Raw genomic sequence first — 17,096 nt, 5'->3', positions numbered from 1 at the left:
TCGCCACCACCCCTTATGGCGACCAACTAAATTAGATAGACTGGCCAACTGATTGAAATCCTTCTGGATAAGAAAACCTTACCATTCTTAATACTGGTGCTCCCAATCACATGCAATTACCAACTGGACAAACTTCTGCAATCAGTATCTTGATATGCTCCTTGATTTTGTTTCCAGTCATGGAATCGTCCATTTTGGTTGATCCCTTGGGCAGTGACAATTTTCCAATTGTTTGTGATCTGCTCATTACACAACTACCATTAGACCAACCCTGCAGGAAATGGGAACTTATTATGGGAAATGACATCTCTCAAGCCAGTTACTGGGTCAAATTTCAATCAGTTGCCACCTTGGACAAGAAATTTATATGAACACAGCCGATGATAGATGAAGCCACAGATTTCATCACATCACACCTATTATCTGCAGTTAAATGCTCAATTCCATTGTTGAATACACCATCATGATGGCACCATAACTACTGGTGGAATGAAGAATGCACAGAAGCAAAGAAGTTAAAAAATAAGGCATGGAATTTATTTTGTAGATCACCAACCACAGTTGGTTAATCTTATTAACTACAAGAAACTAAGGGCAAAAGCACGTCTCATGTAAAGACAAGCCAAGAACAATTCCTAGATTCAGTTTGCATCTACCATAAATAGAAAATATAACTCCAGGTTAATATGGAAGAAAATTAGGCAGATTTCTGGCAAGTTTCCAAACATCCCTTCCCCAATTCTTTCGTGGAATGGGCAAGAACTCTCTTCTCCTGAAGACATAGATAATGCTTTGGGAAACCTTTGCCCAAGTTTCAGCAGCATCAAATTGCTCTAGAGATTTCCAGAAAATTAAGAGCACTACTGAACAGCAATCCATCAGCTTTCGAACCCCTGTATTCCTTCCATATCACCAGCCTCTTCGATATTCTGAACTACTACACACCATTAAAACAACACAAAACAGTTCCACTAGGTCAGACGGAATATATCATATCATGATGCAACACCTTGATGACAAAAATTTACAAGTACTGCTGGTCTTTTGTAGCCATATATTTCTCGAAAACATTTATCCCACTTCCTGGCACCATCCCACTGTTCTGGCCTTTTTGAAATTTGGAAAAGATCCTACCAGTCCTTATGGTTACAGACCAATCTTCCTCTCCAGTTGCCTCAGTAAATTGCTTGAAAAAATGATACATAATCGACTTGTTTGGATCATTGAAATGGAACAGTTAATGAGTAATAATCAGATGGCTTTCGCTAGAACAGGCCCTACTTAGATGTCATAATCAAGGCTGTCTGCGATTCACAATGCCTTTGTAAAAAAATTAACATCTTGTTATGGTTTCCGTAGATATAGGGAAGGCATATGATACCACCTGGCATCATGGCATTCTCGGTGACCTTCATGCTCTTGGTCTACAAGGCAACCTGCCTATATTCATTGGGAACTTCCTCTAGCATCGTTCATTCCAAGTTCGATACCAAAACTCGCTTTCTATGACATCTGAATTACAGCTATCTGTATTATTGCAAATGCAGTAAGATCAAGTTTACTACCCGTGTATAATTAGATTGCACTAACAGAAAATCCCAACAAAATTTATGGTAGTGACCTCCAAAAATGTGCTCATCTGCTCACATTATCACACCTCGTGTAATTTCTGTTCGGACAGAAAAATGTAAGCTCCCGAAAACATGAGTTGTCCCACAATATTGACATGTTATCTTGTGAATACAACGAATGGCGACAGTGTCTCCAACCAATAAAACTACAGTAGATGGGAACTATGGCTCTCACATATTTGACATTTGACATGTTTTAAGCTTCATAAACTTATGAGTATTGTTGTGCAGGTCGCTATATTCTGCTTGGTTTTGCATTCACCTGATGTTACTCGCAGACAGAATTGCGCATGAGCCAACGCAAAAATCGTGTTATATTCATTCCCTAATATATCCGCCATATTGGAGCAAATTTGCATTGCAAAAATGTGCGTTATAGTAGAACTGACTATACTTATCTTCATAGTGGGGAAAGAATCAAATGCCAACATTCAATGTGAAACAACTCTGTGTGCAGGCCATATTCAGAAATATGCTGCTTTTTTTTTTTTTTTTTAACACCAATATATACTGATTGGCTCCAAATCACATTCAGCTGTTGGAGCAGCAGCAGTATTTCCCTCTACTATCATTTTGGCTGCCCTCCCACTTGAGTATAGCAGCTTCTCTGCAGAACTTCTTGCAATAAAATTTATCTTTAGAAAGCCTGAATCTCTACCCATCTCTAAAATACATTGTATACACGGACTCTCTCTGCTCAATTTCAGCAATGTAAAACTCTTCCTACAAGGTTCATCCTGTGCTAGATCAAATCAGAAGCCTCCTATTGCAAATTAAAGAACGTCATCAATCAGTGAACTTTTGCTGGATCCCAGCACATTCAGGAATAAAGAAGAAACAACTCACTGATAAAACTGCTAAAAATCCATCAAGGTTTGATTTAACCTCTGTCCCTATTCCAGCCTCTGACTGTAATCACATCATACAAACAACATGTCTCGCACAGTGGAAAGAGCTGTGTCAGACCCAAAGCTTTGGCAGTTTAGCACCAGAACAGTGCAAAGAGAAGAAATGTTTGATTGCATAGGCATGAATTGGGCATACACATCTGACTAAGCACATAGCAGCTAGTGTTCCAATAAAAAAACCATACCACACACATATCTGACCTCCATCTACTCATAGGAGAAGATTCTCCTTCAGTGTCCAAACTGTTCAGCTCATTTAACAGTCAAACATATTCTGATTGACAGCCCTCACTATCAACAGATCAGAACATCCGGCCTGCTTTCCCTGTCAAATCTTGAAGAATCAATGACATTACAGCGTATTATTGGTGATGGTGCAAACATCAACAAATATTTCTTTTTTCTGAAAAAAATTGGACTATGTGATAAATTCTGAAAGATTTCTGTAAACAAAATAAAGTGGTTACATTTGAATTTTGTTTTTTAGCTTTTTCCTTTGAATAGGCGCATTATAGCCACAGCAGCTTATGCGTCGTTAAACCCCCATGACATGCATGCAATGATGGTTACGGAAGATGGTGAGCTTCTGCTCAAGCTGATAACAGTGGATAAAACATGACTTCATTTTGACACAGAGAGAGTAGCAACAAAGCTCTGTTTGGAAGAGTACATTATCACCAACACCAAAAAAGACAAAAGTTGCGGCTTCTGCAGGAAAGGTTATGGTCATTTCTTTTTTGACATTCAAGGAATGGTGTACCAGCACATTGTGTCATGTCATACGACGTACAGGATCTTACTACAGAACTGTACTGCATGCAGGTGGGTGGATGCTGAATCAGGACAATGCAAGACCTCACATTGCTTATACTGTCATTAACTCCATCTGAACTGTGGAGGTTATTAAATGTGTAGCTTGTAAAAAGTTGGCATCTTTTGCACAGAATTACAGTGTAGCTGACAACCATAGATCAAATGGTATTGCTGTTTTAAATACAGCAATACAGTCGGACCTCTCTTTAACGAACTTCCGTATATCGAATTTTTTTGATTTTCTCTTGGTTATTACATTTTCTAAAAAAATTGTTTCCATATAAAAAAGAATTTCCATGTAACATTATGAGCTAAAAGGATTGAGAATTAATCACTTTAGCTTTTAAAAGCTAAAGGGTTTTATTCTTACAAGCATTCTACAATTTAGTGGTGCCCATAAAGCCTTTACTGTACCGAAAAGTCATACTGGTCAGCTGCTGTCTGTGTCCACAGCCATTGGCAAAGATTAAGGCATTTCCTAATGCGGACATGGTCTCTGGTCAACCTGTTTCTACTATAATCACCCTATTAGAGAATTAGGAGAGAGTGGTTTTTCTTTATCCCAGAAATTCATCTGTTGTTTTGCAAAAATGAGTCATTTGCACTGTCGCTAAATGTCACCTGTCTCTGTCTACATGGTAGGTACAAGTGGTCCCTGAATCAGTTTTGTTTTAGTTGCTGTACAAGTAACCTTACAATGTCTAAGAAGAAATCCTTGAGTAGAAAAAGTAGAAGTGCTTAATAATGCAGATTGGGGCATTAAAAAAATGAAAGAAAGAAAGAAATCGCTTCAAATTTTTGTATCCCTGCTGTGTCAACCATTCTGAAAAACCATGTTTCGATTCTCAAACTGTTTGAGGAAACGAGACCCAGTCTAAGTGTGTGAAGATGTAGATGAAGCCATTTTTAAGTGGGAGAAGTTGATTCGAGACCAAAATGTGCTGATATCAGGGAAATTAATAAAAGTAAAGGCTGTGGAGTACACATCTTTGCTGGTGCCTAAAACATTCCAGGCCAGTTCCAGTTGGCTGGACAAATTTAAAAAGTGCTATGGCTTACTCGAAAAGGTTATTTTTGGTGAAAGTAGGGTTGTAATCGAAGAAGACTGTACACATTGGAAAGGAACAGTTTTGAAAAAATTATGGAGGACTACGAGCCCTCCATATATTCAACATTGATGAAACAGGTCTATTTTTTAAATGTTTGCCGACCAAGACACTGACTTTTAAAGGTGATAAATGTGTAGGTGGTAAATATAGTCATGAGACAATTACAGTCTTGGTTGGTGCAAATATGGCTGGTAATGAAAAACTGAAGCTTTTGGTAATAGGCAAAAGTAAACAACCCCCACTGTTTTGAAGGAGTAAAGTCATTAGAATTGGACATTAACTACAACAAAAAGGCTTGGGTGACAAGTGAAATTTTTGAACAGTGGATTTTAAATTTCAATAGAGAATACAGAGAAATCAAAAATCACGTTGATTGTTGACAACTGCTCTTGCCCGCCTTCACTCGGAAACTTGTAAGTGTGAAGCTTGTTTTCTTCCCTCTGAATGTCTCATCTTAACTGCAGCCAGTGGACGAAGGCATTATCAAGAATTTGAAAATGCACTACCAAAGGCACATCTGAAAAAAAATTATACTGAGAATAGAAACCAACCAACTTATAGATTTGCGGATGTGCATATCAGAGTTGGCGAAAGTGGGGAGTCAAGATGTGACGGAAACAAAGATTGAGAATTGTTTCACAGAAGCAGGTTTTGCTAAAACACCAATTAACAGCGATGAGAGGGGTGAACTGCTACAAGACATTGAGCAATCTTGAGAACAACACGCCAAGCGAGAGGTTTGATCAGTTGAAGAAATTGTTCTTGAAGAATATTTAGGAGTTGAAAATGATGTCATAGCAGCTGAATATCCAAGTGACTCCAACATTTTGGAGATACTTCAACGAACTAGTGACAATATCCACGATGAGTTGGATGAAAATTAGGACAATGATAAACCTTCCAAAATGAAATGTTGGCAGTCGAGACCTTCAGTATAAAGAAAATATGTCAGAAAATATATTTTAAGTGTTTAAACAAGTGCAAATATTTTATGAATGATGTACAGTAAAATCCAGTGTACAACAAAAAATGAGCAAATATTTTTTGAAATAATTAAAAGTGTACTAATATTGTGTGCATCATGTAAGTAGTCATTTCTTAGTATGTCTGTATAAATAAATTAATTGTTTTGAAATGTTAGAAAATTTATTCATTCCCACTTATTTCTGATTTATTTTTCATTTTTGATAAGGTCATATATATATAACAAATTTTTTCAAATGAATGATCAATTTCGTTATATCAATAAGAGGTCCGACTGTGTATAATCAGCTTTATTTAGCCCAGAATCTGGTTCAGATTACTGTGATTGCATTGTACTATTTCTATACTTATTACTCCGTGTTTTTTTGTGCTGCTATTGCAACAAATGAACAACTTGTAAAACCCACCAAAATGGAAAAGAAAAAAATCAGATATAAATTCATTCAAACTTCATTGAGTTGTTTATATACAAATAAATCTACTACTCCCTTTTATGAATTTCCTCAGGTGTTACATGTCCTGAGTTCTCAGCCATAATCGTCTTGTCTTTGTTTGTTTTGCAGTGAAAAATTTAGAAACAACAGTGGTGTCATAAAACCCACTTTATTAGATACACTTGATGGTGAATAGATCCTTCTTTAGCTCTTACAACAGCTTGGATTCATAGTGGCACGGACTTGTTGAAGCATCTAAAATGTACCACAGGAATGCTGGTCTGTGTTGACTCTGTGTCATTGCATATATATGGTTGTAGATCTTTGCTGCGATGAGCTCGTTTCTCTTCATCCCGTAGGATGCTGGACTGGACTGAGATCTGGTGACTGAAGAAACCTCAGAAATAGGTTAAATTCACCCATGTTATCTCGTTGGAAGGATCTGTTCACTGATGGATAAGTTGCTTTCCTCGCATTACGGGCCCAGTGTATACCCCGATAACAGTGCCACAAGCAACCTAAGTTGTTGACACCTGATAGGATTGGTCCGTGGACTCGGTTTTCACCATATTATGACTCCCATCATCGGGAACCAGGATTCATTCGACCAGACAGTAATTTTTCCAGTCCTCCACTGTCTTGTGATGGTGCTCCTGTGCCACTGTAACTGTACATTCTTGTTTTTTTGCTGAAGGGACAGAGCCTGTTTACTCATCAGTTGTGACGGATTATCTATCCATAATAAGGTACAGTTGTTAGTTTTTAAAAATGCCTCTTTAATTACTGTTGTACTGGGTTGTTATTTGACAGATTGGCTAGCTTTTCTGTTATCCTGTCAAGTCTTGTCAGCCTCTGCTGAACTCTGTTGGCTTGATGTTATTTGGTCCTTGGATCAGTATCAATACACCTGAGAATCTTATTTGAAAATCTCAATAGGGTTACAGTTTCAGAGATATCCATACTGGCATGTCTGGTACCAATTGCCATGTCACATTGAAAGTCACAACTCAAACACCGCAAAACTGGCATAACCATTCAAAAATGGCGGGACAAGAATCTAATGTCAATAGTTTAGACCTCAGGGGTCATTTTGTCATTTTTTTGACCCATGGGTCAAAAAAATGACAAAAACTGGCAAATCGCATTTCTTCAACTAAAAAACTAAATTTCTCGTGGCACTGCCTTTTACAAAATTATTCTGTCGTGTGCTTTATTTTTAATAAAGAAGCATATGTTGGCATTTTAGGGGGAGGGGGGAGCATCTTGAGCTTCGTTATAAAAAGTGGTTTTTGCATCGTGACATTGCCAGACCGCATATTATGCAAACTGCAGTAGGAGATCCTGGTGCTAAGATTTTAACATGAACAATACTATTGTTCCATCTTCATGCCATATAATTTCTTATTTCTGAGCTTGGAGGAGGAAGAAAAGTTGAAGGGCCAGCATTATATAGAGGCTCAGGTTGCTGGAACCACAACACTGAAGATTACTGAAAAAGTGATTTTTAAATAGATTCTGTCAGTTGAGTGTGTTGATTCCACAATTATATTCACTTTTGCTAATGACATTTCAAAAGGCAAAAGCAGTCAACACTGTATTTGACAATGATAATTAAACTATCATAAATTCATTCTGTGAATTAAATTATTAGTTGTTGTCTGTGGTAGTATCATTCTAATAAATAAGGATCAGCAAAAACTTTAGCCTATAAAATTGCTAAATCATAGTCACCTTCCTCCCCCCACCAATAATCATCATGATTTGAAAGTTTAATAACCAAGAATTTTATTCTTGGTTACTTATTTTAGTTATTCCTTTAAATCTCATGCAAATTACTTTACTTAGGTGTAAATCGTTCACGGAGACTTTCACAGTGTCGTAGAAATGATGAATCTTTCTTCCTTGATTACAAAGCTTGTTTTGATATTGTTATGGAAATGACTCATCATCCTGATTCTTGGCCTTTTCAGCGCCCTGTTAGTAAGAAAGAGGTAAGAAACAAGATTTGTTATCTTGGATCAGTAATGATTTTATATACTTATGTACATGCTATTTCATTTCCAGGGTTTTTATGCAAAGAGCAGTGTAAGTAGGAGAGGAATACAGAGTTTGTTACATAAAAAGGAAAATTGTGGATAGGACCCATCTTAAAATAAAAACAAACAATAAATTAGCATTTACCTTTGACTTGAAGTGCACACCTGATGAAATCAATGGTGGTGGTGGTGGTGAGACTCTATATCAAGCATCAGGTGTCTTTTGTTGCTACTGGCAAAGAAACTGTCCAACGTAGACTGTTTTTTATGACTTTTTTGTAGCTTTCTGAAGTAAGAAATGTTTTCAATGTCGGTGTGTTTTTACCACCTCTCTTAAATGCTCCCAAAAAGCAATGGGTCTTCAGCTGACACTTTTTCGGTATCTTTTTCTTCCTCTTTCTCTCCAGTGTCACTCCCTGTAATTTTCTCAACTCTTGTAGCTCCTCTGTTGTTAGCTCACACCCATGAGCATCAATAAGGTCCTCCACATCCTCTTCACTAACTTCCAGACCTATTGATTTTTCAAGAGTGACAATATCTTTTGCCAAATCATCTTCAAATCCGTCAGTGTTATGGAAAATTAAAGGCCAGATGTTTTTCATGGCTGAATTTAAGCGCCTGGTGGAAACATCATTGCAAGAACTTGCAATGATGCAGGTCGAACTTCGACCTGAGGGTGACAGCATTTTCACCAGAGGTTGCTGCAAAGCAACATGCAAATTTTTTCGTGGTGTATGTTTTCTTGAAGTTTGCAATCACTTGCTGGTCCATTGGTTGAACAAGAAGAGTGGTGTTGGGTGGCAAAAATTTGACTTGAACAAAGTCAAATTGTGCCTTAAGAGATTGAACAAGATTGGGATCATGGCCTGGTGCATTATCCAGCAGGAGCAGTGCCCTCACAGGAAGCTTATTTTTCTCAAGATAATTCTTCGGGGAAAGACAAAACTTCAGCCGTTCATTGAAGACGTATCCCATACCCCACGCTATCTTGTTACTGCACCAAAATGCTCCCAACCTGCCTTTGTTGACCTTTTGTTGTTTAAATACTCTGGGGATATTAGAGTGATACACAAGCAAAGGCTTCAGCGTGAAATCCAAGAGTCATTGTCACCCAACAGGAGAGTGAGCCTATCTTTCATAGGCTTATTCCAAGGTAAACTAGCTTCCTCCTTAGTGATGTATGTTCTCCTGGGCATTCACTTCCAGAAGGGGCCAGTTTCGTAGATGTTAAAAACCTAGTGGGTAAGAGATAATCCTCCTGATCAACATTTCTTGGAAATCTATTTTAAAGGTCTCAGCTGCTTTTTTATTAGTACTGGATTCCATCCCATGGCTTTCAACAGTTTTCACATTTGCCTTTTTGTTTTTTTGAAGTGCTCAAACCAGCTTCTGCTGGCTTTAAAGTCTTCAAAGCGCACAGCACTGCCACTGGTTGATGGAGCTTTAAGTTTCAGATCGTCATAGATCTGAAACAATTGTACAAGTTATTTTCCATGCTTCACGCATTGAACAATAAAAAAGATGTTAATTGGTTGAGTACAATCGTACGAGTGATGTTCTGTGCACCATGCATTCAGAAAGCCATCAGTACCTGCAAATGTAATCGGTCCTTAAAATAAACAATCGTATGGAAGGTATATCGAATGTCAGTGTCATCATAAGTCGAGGCCCCCCCCCGGTGTATATCAAGCAGAGTCCTGCTTCAGTTAAACTGTCAACAGGGTTGTTGAAATTACTAGGATCAAAACTAATTTTCCCTATGTGACTGTATGTTGGTGCATGAATACGAGCAATTCACTGGGCCAGTTTTGCACATTCCATTGTTGTTGAACATTATTGATGTGAGCAGTGTGCTAATTATGATCTATAACCTAACATTGAGTTTTGAACCATGCACATTTTTGCCATCAGTCGTGCTTAGAAGAGTTCCGCATATGTGCTACAGATACCCTGTGTATTTTATTGCTTTTATTCTACCATGTTTTTTTGTTTATTTGGTGATAGGTAAATATCATTTTAGCCAGTAATTGTTATAACTGAAACTAAAGTTCAGAATGAAATAAAACTTCAGAAATACTGTACAGTATGTTAGAAACATTTATTCAAAAGTCAAATTATTAGTATATGATATGAGTTTTTTTCTATTGGCTTCTCCGATTTGGTTATATTTTCCTTACATTTACTTATGACTTTGAAATAAATAATCCTCAATGCCATTAAAGCACTCAGTGCTTCTTTTACAGTCAGTATGTTCAGCTCTGGGTTGTTTTCTTTTTACTCAGCTGTTGGCTTTCCTGAAGTTCCAAATCTTTTGTCCACACTAAGAAAACTCTCGACTTCATCAGCTGACAATATCATCTGTGCTGCTGAAGCATTTAATCCATTCTGTTAAAGTAATTGAGTTCTCTTCAAGAAAATCCTCAATATTCATCGCCTAGAAAATTTGAATCCCACCAGGTAAAAACCTGAATTGATGAACACATTTACTGCCACCTAAATTTGAAATAACCATTCAATGTGCTGTAATTTTCAGAATGTTGAAAAAAATCATTCTAAAAATTCATAAATGGTGGTTGAAAATTAAAAGTTTAGAATTCATTGCTAAAAGCAAATACTTACTTTTGTATTGAGCTGTAATTCAAGACAAATCTTAAAATTTTGTGAAAAGTTTATTCATATACATAATCTAGCATCAACACAAACAAAGAACAAATAAAACTGTGTGCCAAGTCTGTAAACAAAAACCAAGCATTGCTGCAAAGCATTCAGTCAGTGTGCCAGTACAGAGTCTATGTTAATTGCTTAAGCATGACCGCACATATGCATTGCAGCACATTATTTATGGTTCTGTTTTATGCTCATATGTTTAAAGGCAGTAAACGTGTTAACGCAATTAGCAAATTTTCTTGATATTTCTTTTTAAATTCTAGATCTCAATTGCAAATTATGCTTTCAAAAATCTCTCGTGTTATCCATGCTCTCCTATTTGCCCCTGTATTTTTCCAACGACCTCTAACTTCTAAACTGTGTGTGTGTGAGCTTATTTGTCTAAAACTAACTAATATTGTAATGATGCGTACAGAAAATTACGAATACAGTTATGCAATGATCACAGCATGGATTTATTTGTTAAGGGGCAATCTTTACATCCACTGTGACTCTTTTTTGCGAAGTTCCAAATATTGTCAACTTCTGCAAGTTTGGCATTAAGCCTATGTAAAAAATTATGATAATTAGGAATGCTTAAAGGAGATACACTTAATAAGAACCATTTGTGTAGCCCATGATCACTTCTGACTTCAATAATCCTGTTCTGTAAGCCTTATCTGTAGGTACAATTGCATAGCACATGCTTCTTGATTAGACTGGGTTCGAGCCTGTGACCACCAAATACAGAGGATGCGGAGAGGTCAGGGAATGACCACCGCATATCCCGGAGCAATATGGCCTTTGTTGCCAATGCTCCTAAAAACCAAACAACAAACTATAAGACTTGTGGATGTCAGGGTCATTCCTAGTGTCTCCTTGGGTAGTGATCACAGATTAGTTGTTGGAGTTTTAAGATTCCCTAAATTGAAGAGGATCAAAATAACAAGAGAGAGAGAAAACTACAGATGTGGAAATTTGAAAGAAGAGGAAAAGGGGGCAATGTTCAGAAAGGTTGTACCTAAGACTGGTGAACAGCATGGAATTAGAATGGAAAGCATTCAAAGACTGTATAGTAGGACTGACAGAGCAGGTTTGTGGAAGGATATGCAAAGAAACTCCATTGTGGAATGATGAGACGAGAGAGGCTGTGAAAATCGAGAATAATGCATTCAGGACCTACTTTCAGAACAGAAATGACGAGAATAAAGAGAGATATGAAACTGTGAAGAGAGAGACCTAGAGGATAGTTAATGAGTAAAGAAGACTGTGGTTGGACGAATGGAGTGAAATTCTATGACAAGATATCGACGGTTATAAAAAGACGCTGTATGGTATGTTGAGGAAAAGGAGAAGAGATGGTGAACAGAGCAAATACTTGATGGATGAGAATGAGAGCCTAATAACCAAGGACCGAAAAGATAAGAGGAACATGGAAGAAGTATTTTGAAAATCTGTTGAATGTGCAGGACAAAGGCAGGTTAATCATAAAAGAGGGGATGAAAGCGAAGATATGGAGAGAGAGAGAGAGAGACTTGACTTGACTTGACTTGACTTGGAATGATGTAGTGCAGGCATGGAAATACATCAAGGCAGGTAAGTCTGCTGGTGTGGATGAGATAAATGGAGAAATGGCGAAGGCTACAGGCGAGGCAGGGATAGCATGGACATACAGACTGTTCCATGAGGTCTGGGATGAGAGATGGGTGCCAAAGGACTGGAAAGGTTTGATCATCCCATTGTTCAAGAAGGGGAAGAGGAAAAAGTGTTCCAATTATAGAGGCATCACACTGACATCACATGTGAGTAAGCTGTATGAGAGAATGTTAGAGTGGGAGATAAGAGGAATGATTGAAAATAGGATGGCCGAGGAACAGTGCGGCTTTAGGCCTGGCAGATCAATGGTGGATCTAATTTTCTGCATCCAGCAACTGATGGAAAAGTGTTACGAACACAATAAAGAATTGTGGGTGGCATTTTTGGATATAAAGAAAGCATTTGATGCCGTAACGATAGAGAAAGTGTGGGAGGTTTTGAGAAACTTGGGGATAGAGGAACATCTTGTGGAGAGAATTGAGAATATGTGCACCAATACAGTGAGCAAACTAAGAACAGTGGTGGGGTTGATAGAGAGCTTCGAAATAACATCAGGTTTGAGGCAAGGAGGCGTCCTGTCACCGCTACTGTTCATAGCTGTCATGAATGATATGCAATTTAGAATGGTTGAACAGGACCAGATGAAAGTCATGCTCTTCACAGATGACCTCTGCATATGGGGAGAGAGCAGGGAACAAGTGCAACAGGAAGTTGATATATGGACTAGTATGACCAGTGAATTTGGACTGGTTTTCAGTCAGGAGAAGAGTGAGGTAATGGTTCTAAAGAGGAGTTGCAAGCTTGATGGACACATTACAATGGAAGGGAAACAGCTTAAAATGGTTAACAACTTCAAGTATCTAGGAAGCACCATTACGAAGACTGGGGTAATAGACAAAGAAATAAGTAGAAGGATACAAGCGGGTGGGAATTTCTATAGGCAGACCGAGATCTGATCTGGAACAGGAACATACCCCTGAAGTGTAAGAAGGCTATATATCAGGCCTATTACGTACCAATTCTGACATATGCATCTGAAACTTGGACTATGTAGAAAAAGGATGAAAGCAGAATTCAGGAGGCAGAAATGAGATTTGTGATGAGCATAGCCGGAAAGACAAGACACAACACTACAAAATCAGGAATGATTTGATTAGAAGAGAATTCAGGTTGAAAACTCCAGTATAGGATTGAAAGGTCCCGTTTGAAATGGTTTGGACATGTCAAGAGGGTGAACGAGAGGCGTTTGCCAAGAAGAATGTTTGATTTACAATTAAGGGACAAAAGACCAAGAATGAGATGGCAGGATATGATAAAGACCAATGTCATTAAGAGAGGAGGAAATTGGAGTGAAATCAACGATGGAGAGAAGTACACGGACAGGGCATGGTGGCAAGGCTTCATACGTTGACCCATGTAATAGCGGAATGGTGATAGATGATATATATATATATATATATATACAGGGTTGTTAAAATTAAAGTATCCCTATGTAGAGTGTTCTGGAGCGAGTTCTAAGGCTCGTAGTGAAGAGAAATTTGGACAACAGGTACAATAAAGAATGCACTCACCATTTATTGGGCAAAAAATATTATTTACAAAATTTGTCACTGTATGGTGCGTAACTACCTTAGTTACAATTATGCAAATAACTTATGTTATTGGCATAATCATAAGTTATTGCCACAATGCCACTACCCAGCTCTACTGTACTGTATAAAAGCAAAGCAGTCTCTTCAAAATCATACAGTAGACGTTTGCCTGTACTATAGCAGCAATGCCAACAACGTTGCATGAAAAGGCACTATTAGTGAAGATGTACTATCAGAAGCACATAAGGCGTGGACTGTTTGTGGTGTCTGCAAAATTATTGCGAAATTTCAAGCGACGGGCATCTTGGTGTCCAACGAGGTAGAGGTGGAAAACAAGGAGTCTCCTTGGACTCCTCTCGTGTTGAAGATATGAATTTATCAAGTCAATCTCCATGTGGTAGCGCAAATGTGCCAGCTGTTTCTCGTGAAGTGGATATGCTGTATTCCACTGTAAGGCTAGTAATGCGTCAGGTGTTGCGGTACTATCCTTACAAGATGCACATGCTACAGCAGCTAAAGCATGGTGATGCAGATATTCATTTCACATATGCCCTTCAGTTTCTGGCACGAATGACAGTGGATATCACTTGGCCATGGAACATCCTTTATAGTGATGAAGCCCACTTCTGCTTAAATGGACAAGTAAATACACACAAGTCGCATTTCGGCAACAGAAAACCCTTGAGTTATCCAAGAGGTCCTGTTGCAGTCTCTAAAAGTGGCAGTGTGGTGTGAATTTACGGCTACATTCATGGTTGGGTCATTTTTTTTTTTTTTTTTTTTGAACAGGTAACACCGGCTAGACCCCATACCTGTTCTGTCATTGGATAGCGATATTATGAAATGGCAAATTTTGCAATACCAGAGCTGCAACAACGTGCATGCCTTCAGGATTTCATATTTGTACAAGGTGGTGTGCCTCCCCCACATCCACTGTTGTGTCCAAAGATTGCTAAGGCAACACTTTACAGACAAACAGGTCATTAGCCATTGTTTCCAGACATGTCAGCCACCCCGATCACCGGACCTTACCCCATGCGACTTCTGGTTGTGGGGTTTTTTGAAGAACCAGCTGTATTGGGAAGGATGTCAAACTCTGGCAGATCTGAAGGACAGCATTAGACGTCATATGCTGGCTATTCCAGTTGACATGTTGCATTCTGCTGTAGAAAATGCTGTTCTTGGAATGGAAACTGTTGTTGATCAAAAAGGAGGACACATTGAACAATGTAGTGCTGTTCGAGTGATTTGTATTGCCACAGTGCCATATAATGACAAATTTTATAACCAATTTTTTTTTCTCCAATAAATGGTGAGCCATTCTTTATTGTACCTGTTGTCCAAATTTCTCTTCATTACAAGCCTTAGAACTCACTCCAGAGCCTTCTACATAGGGATACTTTAATTTTAACAACCCTATATATGTCCAGGACTGCAGTAGCTGCATTGTAGAACTAATTTTACTCTAATCTCCTTGTGAATAAAATTAAATCTCTCTCTTGATCTTTACCGTGAAACCAAAGGCTCTGTTAAATTCTGTTTGATACCATGCTTGAATTCCAGACAATGAGAGAACACATTGGGCTGCAAAGCATCCTCATAACATCATCCAACACAATTCCATGTACCATATAATGATTACAAAATCATTGTACAAAAAAAAATAATAATAATAAAAATATGTAAACAACAGTGGCCTCTGTTTAGGAAAACTCAAACTTCTTTAGATTAAAAGAACCCCAGTTGTGATACTTCAGCTACAGACAGAACAGGCAAGAAGTAGTAGTACTTAACAAGAATGTACTGTGCTTAAGTGTACTTACATCATAACCACCTTACACATTTCTACATTCTACTAGAATGTAGACTTTTCCAGTTTGAGAACTTCAACCCTGAAATTTCTCTTCAGTTATAGGAACCATTAATTCTGTCTCACATTTTAGAAGAGGATGTGAAATTACAGGAATTATTCCTTTACCTAAAGAGAATTTTAACTGTTTGATGATTTGTAAGTGTAATCCACCAATTGCATAATTAGATACAATAAAATATATGGATAGGCATAATATGGCCCTGGCAGCCCTTATGCCACTACTCTCATTCCACTGCACTTTTTTCTTTTTTTTTTTCTTTGTTCTTTTTTTTTTTTTTTTTTTTTTCCCTCTCTTTTCTATTTTTTGTTAAACAAAATTTGCATGTTTAGACTTGTTGGCTGAGTCAGTCTTATTCGTCATTTATTCCAAGCATGGTCTTGGAACTTGATTTTCCTGAACTTTACTACTGCAACATTTTTCTTTCTCTTTTACTGCTACTGTCTTTTTAATTTAGAAGAAAGATGCATCAGAAAATTGTGGCAGTGGAAATATAAACTTATCTTCATAAAGAATAAATTTAGTTATCATTTGCATAATCATTTATTTTTGTAAATTTTTAATTATCTCAAAATATAAATTTTTTTTTTCCTTATTTTTTTTTTTATAGGTGCCAAGCTATTATGAAGTTATTAAAAGGCCCATGGATTTTGGTACTATTCATTCCAAGCTAAACAATATGCATTATCAAAGCAACAAAGAATTCCTGATAGACATGTATCTTATATTTCAGAACTGTGATGTATTCAATCCTCAAGTTAGTCAGGAATATCAAGCTGGTCAAAGATTAGCAAAAGTCTTTCAAGCACTGTTGCAGAAGTATGGTCTTGATAGCATAGAGATTGAAAATGGACATGATGAGTATGATGGAGAATGAAAGATAACTTTGTGTTTAAAGTGTTAAATAGCCTAAATCTAGAACCTGTTCTGGACTACCTTAACATTGCAACAATGTTAAAAGACATTTTATGGCATTGGCTTTATGTATATAGCATCCTATTGCAATAGGAAAGATCGAACCCCTCAATAAAAGACATGGGTCGTACTTAAGGGTTTGTTAATAACCTGGTGAAACATTAGTTAAAAATACTCTTGTACACTGGTTTGATATCGCTTAAAATATCTTTATTAAGATGTGATTTTTAATCTTTGATTTCGTTCAGTTCGAAATATCTAAAGATTAAAATATCTAAGTTTATTGCATAGTGCATTTTGTATGTCGCTTTGGCTGCTAAAAATGTTAATCAAGTATGCGTATTAAAAAACCAACTTACAGGAGTAATTGATTTAAATAAAATTTAGTGATATAAATTTTCATTGTTTTAACTTTAATGAATATGTTTATGTAAAAAGTAATAAATACGTCATTTGCTAGATGAATAAAATATTGTTTCATTATTGTTAGTAATGTTAGCCCTTCTTTTAATGAACCATTATTTATTTTTGTAGTATCAGAATTGTGCACAAATATGTAAA

General features: G+C 37.3%; 1 protein-coding gene across 1 annotated transcript in view; it reads left to right on the top strand.

The window, feature by feature from the left end:
* Positions 1 to 16,717, top strand: part of Acf (ATP-dependent chromatin assembly factor large subunit) — a 373,562-nt gene extending 356,845 nt beyond the window's left edge. Inside the window, exons 24-25 of the mRNA XM_090376504.1 lie at positions 7,725 to 7,870; positions 16,231 to 16,717. Of these exons, the coding sequence (XP_090232630.1) occupies positions 7,725 to 7,870; positions 16,231 to 16,497 (413 nt within the window). The 3' untranslated portion in view covers positions 16,498 to 16,717. The remainder of the gene's footprint in view (positions 1 to 7,724; positions 7,871 to 16,230) is intronic.
* Positions 16,718 to 17,096: the final 379 nt, after the last annotated feature.

This window comes from Mastigoproctus giganteus, chromosome 6 (genome assembly GCF_048544385.1).
Source record: "Mastigoproctus giganteus isolate SK-2022 chromosome 6, ASM4854438v1, whole genome shotgun sequence".
Taxonomy (NCBI): Eukaryota; Metazoa; Arthropoda; class Arachnida; order Uropygi; family Thelyphonidae; genus Mastigoproctus; species Mastigoproctus giganteus.
This window is presented reverse-complemented; position numbering and strand designations above follow the sequence as displayed.